The sequence below is a fragment of the Ambystoma mexicanum genome, chromosome 4q, assembly GCF_040938575.1.
Source record: "Ambystoma mexicanum isolate Mex_15411 chromosome 4q, UKY_AmexF1_1, whole genome shotgun sequence".
In the NCBI taxonomy this organism is placed as follows: Eukaryota; Metazoa; Chordata; class Amphibia; order Caudata; family Ambystomatidae; genus Ambystoma; species Ambystoma mexicanum.
The window spans coordinates 540719034-540735695 of record NC_090928.1 but is presented as its reverse complement, the minus strand read 5'-3'; the positions used below and the strand labels follow the sequence as shown (position 1 = coordinate 540735695).

Genomic DNA, 16662 nt, shown 5'->3' with positions numbered 1-16662 from the left:
TATATTCCTTACCACCCCTCCAGCCTTTGCCGACAGGTTCTTTGAGAGGTTCCTGGGACTCATGAAGCTCCCCCTGATGGGTGTGATCCTCAGGGATGCCATCAGGGAGGTCCTCCCACCAATGCTTCCAGCACCTCAGGCTCCTCCGCCGGCGCCTCCGTTCCCGGCACAACCTTTGCCACCTGCTCCACCCCAACCTCTTCAGGTGCTTCCGTACCAGCCTCCGGCTCCTGCGACTCCTCCACCGGTGCAGGATCCTCCAGAACCCCAGCTGGACACAAACGAGGAGGAGGACCCCGACACACCATCGTCAGCCAAGGCCTTCCATGAACGTCTTGCAAGGCTGGCGGAGTACCTTGGCCTGTCTCAAGCCGAGGTCGAGCAACCAGCGGAGGGGGTCCTTGCAGAAATCCTAACGCGACGCCCCTCTGCTAAAACAGGAATTCCACTGCACACCGATGTAGTCGTCCTGGCCAAGAAGGGTTGCCTCAAGCCCCAGTCTGTCCAGCCGGTCAATCGACACCTGGACGGCAAGTACAGGCAGATGGAGGGTGATACATTCTTGCTATCAGCCCACCCTCAGCTGCACTCCTCAGTGATCGCTGCAGCATCACTATACTCCAAGCCTCAGTCGTCCTCAGCCTTCTCCTCTGTGGTGCTGCTAGGCACGGAGGAGAAGATCTTGGAGGCGTACAGTAAGAAGCTGTATTCCAACCCTTCCTTGCATCTTCGTCAGGCTAACGCTGATGCCATGCTGGCTTTTGCTAACCAGAGGTTGTGGCGGGAAATTGTTGATTTCCTTCCAGATCTTCCTACGCAGAGCCAATCACGTTTCAAGGCGGGACTAGCTGAGGCCAAGCTTATGGTGCAGGACATCATGGAGTCCACCATGGCCCACATTGACCCCCCTGGCCGGGCCATCTGCATCGCCACGGACATGAGAAGAGCAGCCTGGCTCCGTGCAACTAAATTCAACCCGGACGTCCAGGAATGCATATTAGACCTGCCGTTCGCCAGGGGCGGGGGGGCCTCTTCCACTCCACCACGGACGGGGAGCTGGACAAAAAGAAAAACAGATCACAAACTACCAAATCTTTATCCATCCTAACAAAGACCACGCCCAAATGGTACACCCAGTCACAGCAGCTTTCCGACAAGGGGCGTACATACAGAGGGTTCCGCAGCGTCCAAGAACAGAAGTCCAGGCAGCCGGCACGCTCGCCGACTCCACATCGGAGCAAGCAACAAAAAAGTGGGCCGGTGGTGGGGGGTAAATGCTTTTTCCAGTCCCCCTCCTCAGCAACAGCCTCTGAGGGAAAGAAGGCATGACACGCCCCTCCGGGTCCACCTATCTCCAGTGGGGATGCAGGCTTGCTCTCATGCACATTTCTGGCGCTAGAATTTGCGTGGACCCCTGGATCCTCTCCAAAGTATCCACGGGGTACAGCCTACCTATTCCAGCCTCTCCTCCCACCTACCCTCCACTCCCTCAGGTTGGGACGGCAACTCTTCTGGCGGAGATCTGATCGATCAAAGAGAGCCAGGCCGTGGAGGAAGTCCCAGCCTCCCAGCGAGGCTCTGGCTTTTACTCCAGGATTTTCGCCATTCAGAAAAAGAACTAGGCGGGCCTGAGAGTTGTGCTGGACCTTTCCACCCTCAACCTCTCCTTACCTCTACAAAAATTCAAGTTGGTTACGCCAGCTTTTATAGCAGAGACGTTGTGCAGGGGAGACTGGATGTGCTCCCTGGATCTGAAGGACGCGTACCTACACGTCCCGATATGGCAGCCCCATTGGTCTTTCCTACGGTTCAGGATCATGGGCTACCATTTCCAATACAAGGCCCTTCCTTTTTGTCCTAAACTCGGCCCCCTGGGTCTTTACCAGATTCATGAATACTGTGGCTGCCCTCCTCGGGGCGCAGGGCGTCCGCATCTACCCATACTGGGTCGTCGGGGCTACATCGCTGGAAGCAGTCCTCCACGCTTCCCAGGCTCTTATGAACACACTGCACGATCTGGGCTTTTCGCTCAATCTCAAGAAGTCGCAGCTACAGCCCACGCAGACTGACATTCTTGGGACTCATCTGGGGGCACATGCTCGGAGAGGGTGTTTCCTTCGAAGGACAAGCTCACAGCCATCAAAAGTGCCACTACCCACTTACTCAGCAGAGAGGTGACCTCGGCCTGGTGGTACCAGCACCTCCAGGGTCTCTTGGCAGCGGTCCTATTAGCAGTCCCCCACTCGAGATGAGGAGGATACAGCTGCACTTCGCAGCATCATGGAACCAGGAGCAGGGCTCTCAATCCGAGACGATCAACGTCCCTCCGTCTCTCCACCCGAACCTCACATGGTGGTCCAGGGACTGCAACCTATGGACGGGCAAGCCCGTCTGGCCTCCCACCCCGCCGCAGGTCACCATCACCACGGACTCCTCTCTAGAGACGGGGAGCCACCCTGGACGATCTCTCGGTCCACAGCACCTGGACCCGACACAAGCAGGAGTACCACATCAATTGATTGGAGCTGAACGCCTTCTTATCAGGGGCAAAGTCGTCCTCATCCAGACGGACACCTCGACCAACATGTACTATCTCAACAAGCAGGGAGGCACCAGGTCCCCTCCACTGTGCAGACTGGCAGTCCGCATATGAGAGTGGGCCATGGAAAACGACATATACCTCATGGGAGTCCACCTTCCGGGGGAATTCAACCTGGAGGCGGACAATTACGAGTGGCAGCTAAACAACTTCTTTATTCAAGAGATCTTCAGCAGATGGGGTTTCCCCCAGGTGGATCCTTTCGCCACCTGGCACAACAAGAAGTGCCTTCAGTTTGCCTCCTGGTTGGGACAGGGCCCCGGCTCCCTGGGCGATGCATTTCGGATTCAGTGGAACGGCATGACCGCTTACGCCTTCCTACCCACTCTGCTGATTCACAGAGTGATTTGCAAGATCAGGGAGTCTCGCCAGCTCAACATCATTCTAATAGCTCCATGGTGGCCAGCAAGGCTATGGTTCTCGGAGCTGCTCAGCCTCTCGGAGATGCCTCCGATTCAGCTCCTGACAGGTCAAGCACATCTTCTGACCCAGCAGGGGGCCAGGGTCACACACCCTGCTCCACAGAAGCTGGCCATCACAGCGTGGTTCCTGAGCAGATAATGCTGGGGTACCCCAGCCTCTCGCAGGCTAATCTGGAGATTATACAGGGTGCAGGAACAAGGCTACCAGGGCCCAGTATAAATGTAAATGGACCAGGTTCAGCCACTGGGCAGACTCCCAAGGACATCGACCCCCTGGCATGTACTTTGGACGACGTGCTCTCCTTCTCAGTGCACCTACGCCACTCAGGCGTACAGGTAGACACCTGCCCCACCTTCCTCGCAGCCATCGGGGCTTACAGGAATTCGGAGGAGGGGGTTCTTCAGGCAGAATCCTGTGCAGTTCCCTTAGTGAACACTGCAAAAAGATTAAGACTACAGGAGTAAGCAGTAAACCCAATTGGTAGCAGTCTGCACCACCCAGATTTACCTGGTAGCTGTGGCTGATTAGTCAGACTTCTCTCAAGAGTAGGGCAGTATATAGAGTATACACAATAGGGCTAAAAACACAGCAGAGCAAGCAAACCCTGACCAGAGCTTTGTATAAAAAGTATATAATTATTTATTTAAAACACACTTTAGGCAATATACTAGCACTCTAAATCAAAAGCAAGTTAAAACACAGTCAGGTAAAGTATACACACCTCCCTTGATAACTATTAGACAAGTCAGAGTTAAAACACCACGATTTGTTAAACATATGTGAGCGCGTAACCTGATGGCACTCCAATAGTTCTGTTAAAGGGAGAGAAAAAGGCAGAGCATAGAAATAAAACAAGTCCCAACACTTTTAGGAGTTCTCAGCAAGGTAATAAAGGCAGTATACACTGTAGAGACCAAGTTCATAGGCCAGGCCCACTTTAAATGGAGCAAAGCGAAATGTGCCCAGGATCACAGTTTAAAATGCACTAAAAGTCTTTGTAGAATGTTCAAAAGAGGTTGGGGCGATTCAAGAAGGTAAAGTTAGAAGGTCTGGGGCCAACCCAGTTGGAAAGCCAAGGATTTAAGGGTCACCTTGGGCAAACCAGCTGTGGCAGTTGTTCCTGGCAGTGGTTGCAGTTCATTGTTTCGCCCAGGGGAGGAGAGGATCTCGTCGAGGAGGAAACGTGGAGTCGATGCACTGCACAGGGATGAACCATCCGCTGAGTTTGTCGGTAAAAGGTGCGTTCCTTTTATTCGCGGTCAAAGTGGTGAAGCTTGGCTATCCGACCGCCGGGGTGCTTGGCACGGGCGATTCGACCAAGAGACGTCTTTGGAAGGCGAAAGGGGCGGACTGGTTGGTCCCACCAGCTCAGAGGAAGAAGACTCGTCCAGCAGAAGATCTTCTCTTGTCGCTGGGAAAGTGGTGAGTTCGTTGCAGCAGGGCTTCACCGGTGGTGTCGTCGTTGCAGATGGTTCAGCTTCTTCCCTCTTCGGATTCTTAGGTCCTGTGGCGACTTCTGAAGTTCCAGTCCCAAAGGCCCTGCTTTTATGCAGAAAAACCCCCATTCAACAGCCTAGCTGTCATTCAAACATGCTAAGTGGTGAGCCGGGCGGCTCACCACTGGGCCAATCAGAATAGAGTGTGACTTGGGTTCCTAAGGCAACGCAGTCCAGGGTGCCAATTCCCCTCCCCACACATGCTGTGGAACCCAGACAGAGTGGCACCATTTGGAGGGCTTCTGTGGATAAGCCCGCCAAAAAGTGGAACAAAGGGCTCGACCTTGGTCAGAGTTACAGAGACGGACACAAACGCCATTTTAGAAAAGAGTTCTGGCAAAAAGACCCAACCGTGGATTTAATATTAAATAAATAAACCGGCGGTATCTTTAACATTGCACCAAAAAGTGGTGCGTTTAAAATCAATGGGAAAATCTCATAGAAAATATTCCGGTCGAATATTTTGCGTGGTAACCACTGCTACCAGTCAGAAACTCGACAAGGGGGTCTGGACAGTGCCCCCTTGAAAGCAGACCCTGGGGCAATCGAATTAACCCCTTCCAGTACTTCCACAATATGATGGTTTGTACTGGTTCTGTTCAGAATTTTGGACTAGTAAAGTCAATGGTGACGTTACATGCCCTGGGAGACAGTAGTCAGTCCCAGGGTATGGAGTCTATGTTTGGGGGTCACTATGACACCCCTGTGTTTCTGCACCGAGGGTGCTGTGTAACACATACATAAAAACAGATGATAACCTATGGAGTAACAAGAAAACCCCATAGCCCATAAGCACACAGAGTCAAAGACATACCTCAAATCATGCTTAAGAGTGGGAGGAAAAGAGTCTCACTCTTAGCAGGAGAAGAAAAAAAAAAAAAACAAACATCCAGCAAAGCTGCTGGGGGACTCGCTAGGTTTGGGAAATTAGCCTTATAAGAGAATTCTCCCTAACATTCTCCTCCTCCAATCCGATTGTCAAGAAACATCTGACGGGACTCGCAAAGGCTCTACCGGCTCATCAAGAGGTGACATCATAACATAGTCTTGGGCGCATTGGTGGACAAACCATTTGAACCAATGGCAACCCGAAGACACCAAGCTGGTCACCATTAAGACGGCCTTACTATTCTGCCTCACCTCGGGTCACAGAGTCAGCGAAATCCAGGCGCTGGTCGTCTCAGAACCATATACTAACTTTCACAGGGACAAAGTAGTCTTGCGGACACATCCAACATTTCTGCCTAAGGTGCCGTCTGTTTTAAATTTAAACAAGGAAATGGTGCTTCCTACATTCTTTGCCAATCCTAAGCACGAGGCTCAGAGTTCTGCACTGCCTAGATGTCAGGCGTGCCCTGAAATTCTACCTTGACAGGACCAAGGGTTTCTTCAAGTCAGACACCCTACTCGTCACTTTCGGCGGTGAGTGACCAGGCGATCAGACCTCCAATGCCTCGATATCCCGCTGGGTGGTCTTGGCCATCAAAGAGGCATACGAGGGACAGCACAAGCCTCTTCCAGCAAACATGCACGGCCATGCAATCGTGGCCAAGGCAGATGCCATCGCTTTCGAACGGCATGTCCCTTGGCAGGTCATAAGTAGTTTGGCCACTCCCTCGGCTTTTTGCAAGTATTACTGTTTGGATACCCACTCCAGATCTAATGCAGCTTTCGGACAGGCAGTTGTCAGGAACCTATTTGCCTAGGGAGGTTCTCCTCTCCACCCTGAGGCTACATTCAGATGTAATTGCCCATGCAGTATGGAGGAAAGGGGACGGGACGTAAGAGTAATTATAAGTTACTCACAATAGTGACTAACATACTCTTAGTCCCCTTTCCTCCATACGTCCCACCATCCTCCCCCCTAATAAAACTGGTGTCATTAGGTAATGTTAATCTATTGTCGACGTGTCTATGGGGACTGAGGTTTGGTGCCGGTGGGCGGAGTCAGGGCAGCGCATGCTCCCTGGGCCGCACCCCAGCGCACCTCTAAATTTAAAGGGGATGGAGGTTTTTCTGGTGAAAAAGGTTCTGTCTCCCATCCCTTGGAAGGGATGCCCATGCAGTATGGAGGAAAGGGGACTACGTTAGTCAGTACGGTGAGTAACTTATAATTACTGTGCTATAGTTGTATTGTTGGCATGATGTGGGACTTAGAGGAACTCTTTTGTCTGTGAGCGAGACATTGGCGATGGCTTTTAATTACCAAATTGTTCTATGACTCTCTTTGAGAGGAAGTAGTTAACAATTGCTGGGCATCATATATACGCCATGAATCTCTATTGACAAGAAATGTGAGTTCCGTGCATAACCTAGGATGCCAATGCACAGATGACCTTAGCCGATCTGAGCGCACCAAAGCCAATAAAGGATCTCTCGCCAGAGCCTCGGTCTTATAGTGCACCTGTAGTAGAATGGGGTAGTGATCACTACAGTGTTTGTCCAAGATATGTACCAAGTCAGCCAGCACCAGTAATCCAGGCGAAACAAAAAAAAATGTAGATGAGAGAATGCTGAACCACGCGACCAAGTGCCGGAGTAACAGCTACTCTCAAAGTTCACCATGTGCAAATCCCAATCAATCCAGTATTGGGTTAGGCGTTTGCCTCTCTGCCGCAGCGATGACCGGACCCCCTGTGAGAAACGGGAATGATTAGTCGAGGTTGGCTTCAAACACAAAGAATTAAAATCCCCACTAATGATGATCTGATAATCAGGATTCCCGAGGAAGGCATCTAGGCATCTTCAAGAAAAGAATTCATCAAGACTTGGTTTGTCTGGATTAAAGTAAATGCACACTATTAAAAGAATTGTCAACGGACTGCTAGCTTGATAATACTCAATAGCCAATATATCATTGCTGCTGAAAAGAAGTGCACATTGGTGGTTACCTGTATTATTTAGTATAATAGCCAAACCAGCCCTTGGTCTACCCGAGAGACCTTGCACCACAGGGAGACAGAAGGTAGTGAAGCTATCTTTTCCAAATGTTTTTGTGCACATTGTTTCCTGAAACATCAAAATAGTAGGAAACAAGTCTTTCGGCACCAAATTAAACCAGGCTTTAAAGTTTGTGAAGCTACAACAGTTCGATGATATGATCGTTGGAGGCAAAGGCTTGGATTGTTTATCAGCTTTGGTCAATCCTGCTATCGTAGCCAACAGCGGAGCAAGCCAAGATATTTGTGGAAGATCCAACTAGCAAGGATATCTGAGTAATGACATCAGCATTAGAGGCGATAGTGTTCTGAATATTAAGAGTGCTTGCATTGATAGGAACAATGATGGATAATTGTTCTTCTAAAAAGTCGTTCGCCTCTTCAATTGATTTAAACAAACAGAGCGAAAGACCCCTCACTCCGAAGTCTGCTCTGTGGTCCCACATTAACTTAGTGATGATAAAAGATTGGGGACCACAAATCATGTGAAAGTTGTTATGGTTTGCCAATCTGATCCACTCAATATTGTCGGATTGCAACGTACGAAGTTGAGGGATACTTCGAAAAGTATTGAATAAAAATGAGCGATTTTATCTCTGGGGACTGTTTTTCTTGGGGTCGCTAAGCCACCCCAGGATATTAGGTGTGTCCAATGGGAATTCAGTCTCATTTGGAACGGCATGTGGGTAGGAGCAAATTTGACCAACAACCTGATTTCTGTCACGAGTAGAGATTGCATTGGTATTGGTGCATATATTCACCATAGCAGATAACTGCAAGACGTCCGGGTCAAAGCCAAGATTTTGATGACAAGCTTGCACCGTGTTAGCACATACTATTCACGGCCTTCAATGGAATTGAGTCGACTTTCAAGGCTGGAATAGTCGTAGTACTAGCCTGAAAAGCTACTTGTTGGCTGCCTTGTGGTGGTGGTTGAGCGTCGATGCTATGCAAAGGCATGACCAGCAATCTAGATCCATTAGACCTTTGAAGCAGTGGAGCACTCTTATGTTTATTGCAAGCCATCGAGTAAAATTGAGATAATTGACATTGTTTCAGATTAGGAGACACTGTAATTTGAGTTGGACGTACACCTATACTTAACATAGAGGGACAGATCGATGTCACAGCATCAACAGACTCCTTAGAATTGGGTCCATTACGATTACTGTCCTGAGTGTCTGTTTGTTTTGGACTCTTTGTTTAATTGATTTAAATCAATTACAACATCGTCCTTTGAAATGGTACACACATTTTTTGTGTTGGAATTCTAACCTAGCACTTTACTTTGGGGGTTGTTTTTTTGTTTTTTCTTGTGACATTACATTGTTTATTTTTTTGTTTTTAGTGTTATTTTTGCGTTTGAGAGCCCTCGCTTGAGCTCATATCATTTCATTTTGCACGAGTATAAATGTGCCATGGAATCTGAGGAGTCGTTGGCCACACGCGACTCATTATGAACACTGTCTGCCTTGAGTTGAGCCGATTTGGTCCAATATCTCAGTAAGAGGAGACAGACTGTCCGGAGAGTCATCCTGTGCCTTACGTAGAATACCAATCTCATCATTGCCGTGATAAAGTGCCGCCTTGGAATCATCCTGCAAATTCGGCTTTTGTGTGATTAGATACCTTAATACATCATCTAATTTAAGAGCATTCAGTTGTACCGCAGACAGCAAAGCAGAAACAAGATGTTCATTCGCTAAGGCATCCTTTGGGCCATTACCAGAGACTGCTGCAGCATATAATCTAATTGGTGGTGCACTCAACACTGTATCGTTAGAAGTTTGAGTGGCTTTACTGATAGCTGTCGTAGCAGTCATCCCCTTAACTTTTTCAATAAGGGAATCCAAAGAAAAACATTTCTCAACCTGAAAATGTGATTGTGCAAATTGGAGGGCTTCATGCTGGTAACAGTTTAGCTGTAATATCCGAGATGTTGGATTTAATGTTCAACTAAAGAGGAGCTTGCTCGTGACCTTTGTCTAAAAGGTTGAGACTACGAGATATAACGGGAAAAGAAAGAGCATTCGGGTCATTAGTCGCAAGGGAGTCAGGACTGCCACTAGGTCGTGCCGATGTATTGTGTACGTGAATATTTGGAACAGGACCTATACCTGCATCATGTGTACCCCCATGAGGATGATCATGAACATGAGAGCCAATCATAGCAGTTGGAGCTTTATTCAGTGAGGTAGGAGAGCTTGTTGAGGGACGCTCTGCCGTGGATACTTGAGATCTACCATGAAGGGTGTGATATTACTCAGCTTCCCCCCCATACATGTTGTCGAAACAAATTTCCTGACGGTAACGAGGCAGGAGATGCAGCCCCCAGTGAAATTCTGCAGCGTTTACCCCATTCAGCTTGAAGGGTCGGAGCAAGAATTGAAACATCAGAAATAAAATTATTGAAGGGCTCGTCGGCATGGAAGTCAGACATTGAGGTGGCCACTCCATTCATCACCCTACCCCAAAGCGAGACTGACCCAGAAAAGAATGATTAGGCATCACAGTATGATTAAGGTGTTTGGCATGAAGCCGTGCAGATGCAAGATTAGTGTGCATGCAGATGCTGTCATTTGGTTCGACCACCATGGATTGCTGGCTGTAAGGAATAGTGCTAGAATCCATTGCGCGTTCTGGCTGCGATGACCTGAGAACTTTGGGAACCTATAACGGCGCTAGAATTATGGAATTGAATAGGAGCCAAAAGTATTCATTTCTGTTTGAGTCGAGCATTTTGATATGCACTTACCGCTGCGTAAACTATCTACCATTTTTGAACAGGGAGGCTCTAACGCTAAAGGGCGACCAAGCAGTACAATAATCTTGTTATAACAATAAACGCATAAGCCGCTTATTTAAATAACAATAAGTTCCCATAAATTGCGTGCCCAACAAACGAGCGTAATAAGTAAGAACCGCTTCAAAAGTCACTAACCCAAATTTAATGAAAAGCAACACACAAAAGCAACTGTTGGAAAACAGATAATATAGATGCTATATATCTGTTAGATGCATCGTTCACATGCAGAGTAGTACGAATCTATCAATTTGACAACAAAGGTAATTGCACACAGAGTATTGGAACACTCAACCTCATGCCACACCTCCGAACAGTCCAACATCACACTTTGGTGCACTTCAGGAGCGCGCGCTGGTGCACATGCACCGGGCCAATATGGGACTTCTGGGAGTCGGGACCAAAACATGACCTAGGAAAAATCAAAAAAGAAAACAGTCGAGTACTCCAAACCGAGTGTAACGCGGCCAAAGTAAGAAAAGGAATGTCATATGAAGTCCAGTAGGAAAGTTACTTGAGCAGTTAATCGAGCTGCATTTTCCGCATTGCGGCATGATGCAACAGGCAGCAGAAAGCGCCCTTCCTTTTGGCGACTATAGCTACACACTGTTTGTGATGTTCAGGCAGGAGTCCCAAAGCAATCCCAGCCCAACAGCACACTTTGGTGCACTTCGGGAGCGCGCGCTGGTGCGCGTGAACCGGGCTAATATGGGACTTCTGGGAAGCGGGAGGTGGGCGGCAGGAGGCGGGACCAAAACAAGAATTGAGCAGTTAACCAAGCTGCATTTTCCGTGTTGCGGCAAGAAGCAGCAGAAAGTGCGCTTCCTCTAGGCGACAAAAGCTTCACGCAGTTTGTGATGTTCAGGCAGGACCAGGAGTCCCAAAGCAATCCCAGCCCCCCAGCACTCTTTGGTGCACTTCGGGTGCATCATGATTGTTGAACAAGTTGGTGATTTTTGTAGCATCCTAAGTGCCTGGCAAAAGGGCACATTTTGATCTGTTCCTGTCCCATTTTTAAAAGTGAAGCTGGTGCACCCTGAGCGTCCCAAGTTTTATGCAAACCAGAAGCTGGGGTCAAATTTCTATGGCTTGTGTCAATTCGGTCCAGGGTCTCCCTTGACCAGTAAAGACGATTTCATGGAGGGTTAATAATTACTACAAATACCAAGTTTGATCTCCTAACCATATCATTTTGTAATTCCAGCTTGTTTATGTTCTTTTATGTAATGTTGCGTCATGCAACTGACATGATAAAGTAGTACATGTTAAAGTAAATGGATCGTCTAATGGGAAAAAAACGTGAAATTGTCAAATGTGCTTGTACAGTTAGACCCATCAAAGGTTTACTCAATTAGTCAAGGGTTCTTTGGAAAATTGATGGAGAATCATGTTTTGTGTATAACTACTGAGAAGGAAAATCCTTGCTAGCTACTTTAACAGGTATGTAACTGGTTTATCTCATGGCAGATACCCAACAAAAAGACCATGAATCAATTGCAAGTAATTGCTGTGTGTGGGTCCAGCAAAATAGACAATATGTATGTGGACTATGCTGTGGCTTGTATAACCCTTGCATGAAACTGTGCTTTAATAGACTGTTTTAATTGCTTGTATTTTTGACGAAACTCATGGGGGGGGGCTTGTTTTATTTTCTTCTGATGCAGCATGAATTGTCTGTAATGCTCTATTCAACCCTTGGGGTGCTATGATTTGACACATCTTTGTACTAGGTCTTAATTGATTGCTCTATAACAATTAATTCAAATATTACTTCAACATGCAAAAAACATCACTTTTGGGGGTTGCATTGTCTGCAAAATTGTAAAGACTAGACTGCTCCTTAGATTTAATGTGATCATTCTGTCAATGTCACCCGATATAGGTGGAAGTGTCTGGCAGCTTTAATTAAACTCCTGGCTCTGCAGATAATTCTGGAGGGGCATTACGTCCAAATTAAGTTGTGTTTTTATTTAACTTTGTTTTTATAAATTGTCACCCCCAAATGTGAAACACTGCATTGCAACCTTTAATAATTCCTGATCTAAATCTTCTTAAATGATCATTGTTCTCTTCAACATCATGCTGACTCGTCTCTCCTCTGTCTATTTAGCAGTGGGAGACATTTAGTGAACGCTCTTCAAGCTCACAAACTCTGACCCAATTTGATTCTAACATTGCACCAGCTGATCCTGTAAGTCAATCACTTAGCTTGCTTGTTTGAAATTAATAATTTTATTAACCCTGAATTTAGCTGCATTGTGTCTTTGCTGTTTTGCATGAATTATGAATTGCTTAAATGGTGGCCGGTATTAATGTCTCCTATCTCCTTATTTGTTGACAAAAAGCTAAACAAAATGTCTGTTTTCTATGGATGTCTGGACAGACAGTACAAATGCTTGAGGTGTCTTATGATGGTTAATGTATGTTCGATATTGCATTCAACTTTCTTTGTACATTCATCACAGTATTGCATTCTATGCACCCCCTATCAGGCTGTGACCATTGGTTTGCGAAAGGCGATTGTACAGAAGCTAAAAACAGCGTTGAAACTAGTCACGATAAAAGTTGCACATGTTTCAAACCAATAGGTTCTTCCCTTCAACATATTCCTCATCTTAGAAATATCCCCCAGAGGTAAGTCTGCCTTTAGATTTTCTTATAGCCGCCAGGGGTTACACTACAGTTTCGCGTTGGTGCCACCCAGGACTCCAAATGCAACGTGATGGGTGATGTACATAGGGGACAGATGTGCCCCATGACCTCCATTCCCTGAAGAATCCTTGGCTCAGGATTGAAGTCTGGCCTATCTGGCTTCTGACCTTTAGGATTCCAGTAGGCTGACCACATGCTTTCTACCTACAGCTTTGCTCATGCCATTCTGCTCTTCCAGAAGATAGTTGCAAAGGCAGTAGAATGCATGGGCCATTACTGCTACCTTTTTCTGTAAACTGCAGCTCAAACTTGTGGACATCCTACAGCAGGGTGCTACCAACGAGACTCTCCTACCATTTAACCCAGCAGCCCCTGACCCAGTCCTCTCTGTAGTTATTTTTATATATATATACACACACACACGCACACTTTTAAAATAATTTTTATTTGTTTTTCCAACAAACAAAACAGACACCATCACACCTGACGTTTTCCTGCACCATCATTTTAGCATACATTTGCGTGTTCTTTGTTATTGGCTTTGCCCTCTCCCCTTTTAACTCAAGCTTCCATCTATGTCGTACAGACTTCCCTTCTCATGGGGTTCGTCCCCTTTCCCGTTTTCCGACATATCACATTTACTGATATCGGCCTGGGAGGGTCCAGACAATGTGGCTACCATTTGTCTCCATGCTGTCAGAGGTCCCACTTCAGTCTCCTCCCCTCTGTTGGCTGCCTCATACCATGCTGCTGTCTCAGCGTCTGCCCATTTCAGGAGATCGTTCCACCATACCTCTAGTCTGGGTCTATTGGCTGCTTTCCAGCTCATGGCTATCCTCCTTTTGGCCAGAATGTAGGCCAGTCCTTGAGTTTGCATACATCGGGTTGCAAGGTCTGCTGAATCCCCCCATCATGCATGACCACACTGATTCCACATCTAGCTTGATTTCCTTATCAGACAATCGCAGCTTGATTTTTCCCCCAGAATCGGCCCACCTGCGGGCACGCCAAGAACATGTGGATCACCCCAGCGTCCACCTCCCCGCACTTGGGACATTTTTGTGCTTCTGTGCTCCCAAATTTGGCAATCTTACGGGGGTTCATGTACGCCCTATGGGTGACATATAACTGAATCTGCTGCAGCCTTGCATTCCTAGACACTTTTTTATATCTCTGGGCCCTGTCCCATTGCCCGTCTTGCATAGGCTCCCCCGCTTCCTCCTCCCATTCCTGTCTCAAATGATGCAGCTCCTTGCCCACTTTGGACATCACCAGTTCGTAAATCCGGGATATTTCATGCCCTCCCTCTGAAATATCATACATTGTTTCTGTGGCAGTGTCAGGTTCTTCTGCTAGTGTTATTTCGGACCACCTTTCCTTCACATGTTTGACTATTCTAGTATGTGTGATGTATTGCCCCGTGTGTATTCCAGTGTCTTCCGTTAACGTCTGGAAGTCCAGCGCCTTCCCCTCTTGCCATATATCTCCCAAGGTCGCCAGGCCCACCGGCTCCCAGTGCTTGCGGATCCCTTTCCTCAGTTGCTCATCTGCCCCGCATAGCGCCACCAATGGTGCCTGCGGGGAGCATGGAGTCGGGTTTCCCATAGCACCCCATGCTTTGTGCCATGTATTCCAGCCCAGTTCCAGCAATCTCGGTAGTTCCTTTAGCTCTGTTTTGGGTAGCCATATCAGTTCTCGTAGGAAGTAGGGGTCCCTTCCCCCCCCCTCAGCAGTCTGGATTCTGCTGTTTCGTCTTCCAACAGCCACCTAGCAACGTATTGTAGCTGCCCGGCCAGGTGGTATATCTCGACGTACAGCAGGTTAATGCCCCCTCTGTCATGCGTGTTCTGTAATGACCCCTATTTCTTGGTACTGCTGTCTCAGGCAGATTGCTAGTGGTTCTAAAGCTAGGATGTACAGCATCAGGGACCATGGACAGCCCTGTCTCGTACTTCTGCTAAATTGCCATTTGTCTGAGATTATCGCTCCCATTTTTACCCTAGCTGTTGGGGATCTGTACACAGTTTTCACCCACCGCAGATACCCTGGACCCATTCCGTATTCTTTCAAGGCCGCCATCATCCATGGCCATCTTACTGAGTCGAAGGCTTTCACTGCGTCTAGCAAGACTACTGCTATTTCGTCAGGGTCGCCCTCTGACTGTTCGATAACATGGTGGAGTCCCCTGTGGTTATCTGATATGCGTCTACCTGGGACGTATCCAGTGTGATCAGAGTGAATGAGTTTATTTATTATCCGCTTAAGTTTCGTCACCAGCACAGACGTGAGGATTTTGCTGTCCTGGTTTAACATGGATAGTGGTCTGTACGATCCACAGTCTGTATTTGGCTTGTCTGGTTTGAGGAGTGGGATAATTACCGCCTCTCTCAGGGTTTCCGGCAGCCTCCCTTTCTCAAAGGCCTCATTTAACATTGCTAGTAATGGGGGGAGCACCTCCTGTCTATACGTTTTATAAAACTCGCTAGGGAGCCTGTCTGTCCCAGGGGCTTTGCTAGTAGGCAGGTGTGTTACCACTGCCTCTAATTACTCTATTGTGATTGGGGCATCCAGGTTCTCCCGGTCTACCTCACTCAACTTAGGTAGACCTATGTCTTCTAGTGTCTCCTGAGTTTCCTGCTCCGCCGTCTGTCCTGTGTCTTCATAGAGGTGTTTGTAGAATCTAAGGAATCACTCGTTCGCGCTCTCTTGGGTGTTCCAGACCTGGCCCTCCTCCCCCGTTATCTCTCTAATTGTTGATCTTAGTGTCTCGCTTTTGCATAACAATTCAAGCAGCCTCCCTGGTTTGTCTCTCGATATATTTTGTATTATTCAGATTACTTAACCTCTCCCAGAGCCCAGCACACGCCTGTTGTAATCGGCTCACTTTTTCGGCGCCCTCCTGTGAGGTGCCCTCTCTTTTCATGATTGCTTCCAGTTTCTTTTCAGTCTCCTGTAACTCTCTCTATTCACCCTTGAAGCCCTCTGGATTTGGATATGGCCGCCCCCTTACTACCACCTTAAAGGCCTCCCACAGAGTGCCCTCTGATGCCACACTTCCAATGTTATCTTCGAAATACCCAATTATCTCCTCCCTCAGGTACTCCCGAAATGCTGTGTCTTTCAAAGCCTCCGTTCTAAGCCTCCATGTTGGGATCTTGGCTCTCGGGGGGCTGATGTTGCCACACCAAGACCAGAGGGGAGTGGTCCGATAGTATTCTTGCCTTATATTCAAAGCCCGTTATATCCCCAGCAAGTTCCGGGGTGGCAAACATTTAATCCAGCCTGGTGTACAGATGTACTTGCTATAAAGTGTCTTGAAATAGGCCATTGTATATTGGTTTGGGGCGTATATATTTATGATGCACAGTTCTCTATTCTCCAGCAACCCCCGAATCACTAACATTCTCTCATCCGGCTCCACCCTAGCCTGCAGCATCTGGAAGGGCACATGTGGCGCCACCCAAATGAGTACTCCACTGGCGTATGCCGAGTACGTTGCTCCCATGGTGGTCCCTCCACATTTTATTCACCACCTCTCGTTTCTCTTTTAGTTAGGTGGGTTTCTTGCAATAAGGCTATGTCCACTTTTTGCCTTCTCAGGTGCATCATTACCTAATTCCTCTTTAGGTAGCTGTTGAGACCTCAACATTCCAAGTTATTATTCGAAGGTCACCCATTATCGTTTAACTCCATCCCTTCCTCCTCCCTTCTCGTCCTGTGATGGTACAAGCTCGTTCCCTCCCTACTATC

General features: G+C 47.7%; 1 protein-coding gene across 6 annotated transcripts in view; it reads left to right on the top strand.

The window, feature by feature from the left end:
• Positions 1-16662, top strand: part of REPS1 (RALBP1 associated Eps domain containing 1) — a 2155944-nt gene that overhangs the window by 1165035 nt on the left and 974247 nt on the right. For 4 of the 6 annotated variants that reach the window (XM_069608106.1, XM_069608105.1, XM_069608110.1 and 1 more), the window contains one exon: positions 12371-12451. The exons of the other annotated variants lie outside the window; for them this stretch is intronic. In XM_069608106.1, the coding sequence (XP_069464207.1) occupies positions 12371-12451 (81 nt within the window). The remainder of the gene's footprint in view (positions 1-12370; positions 12452-16662) is intronic. 6 annotated transcript variants of the gene reach the window in all.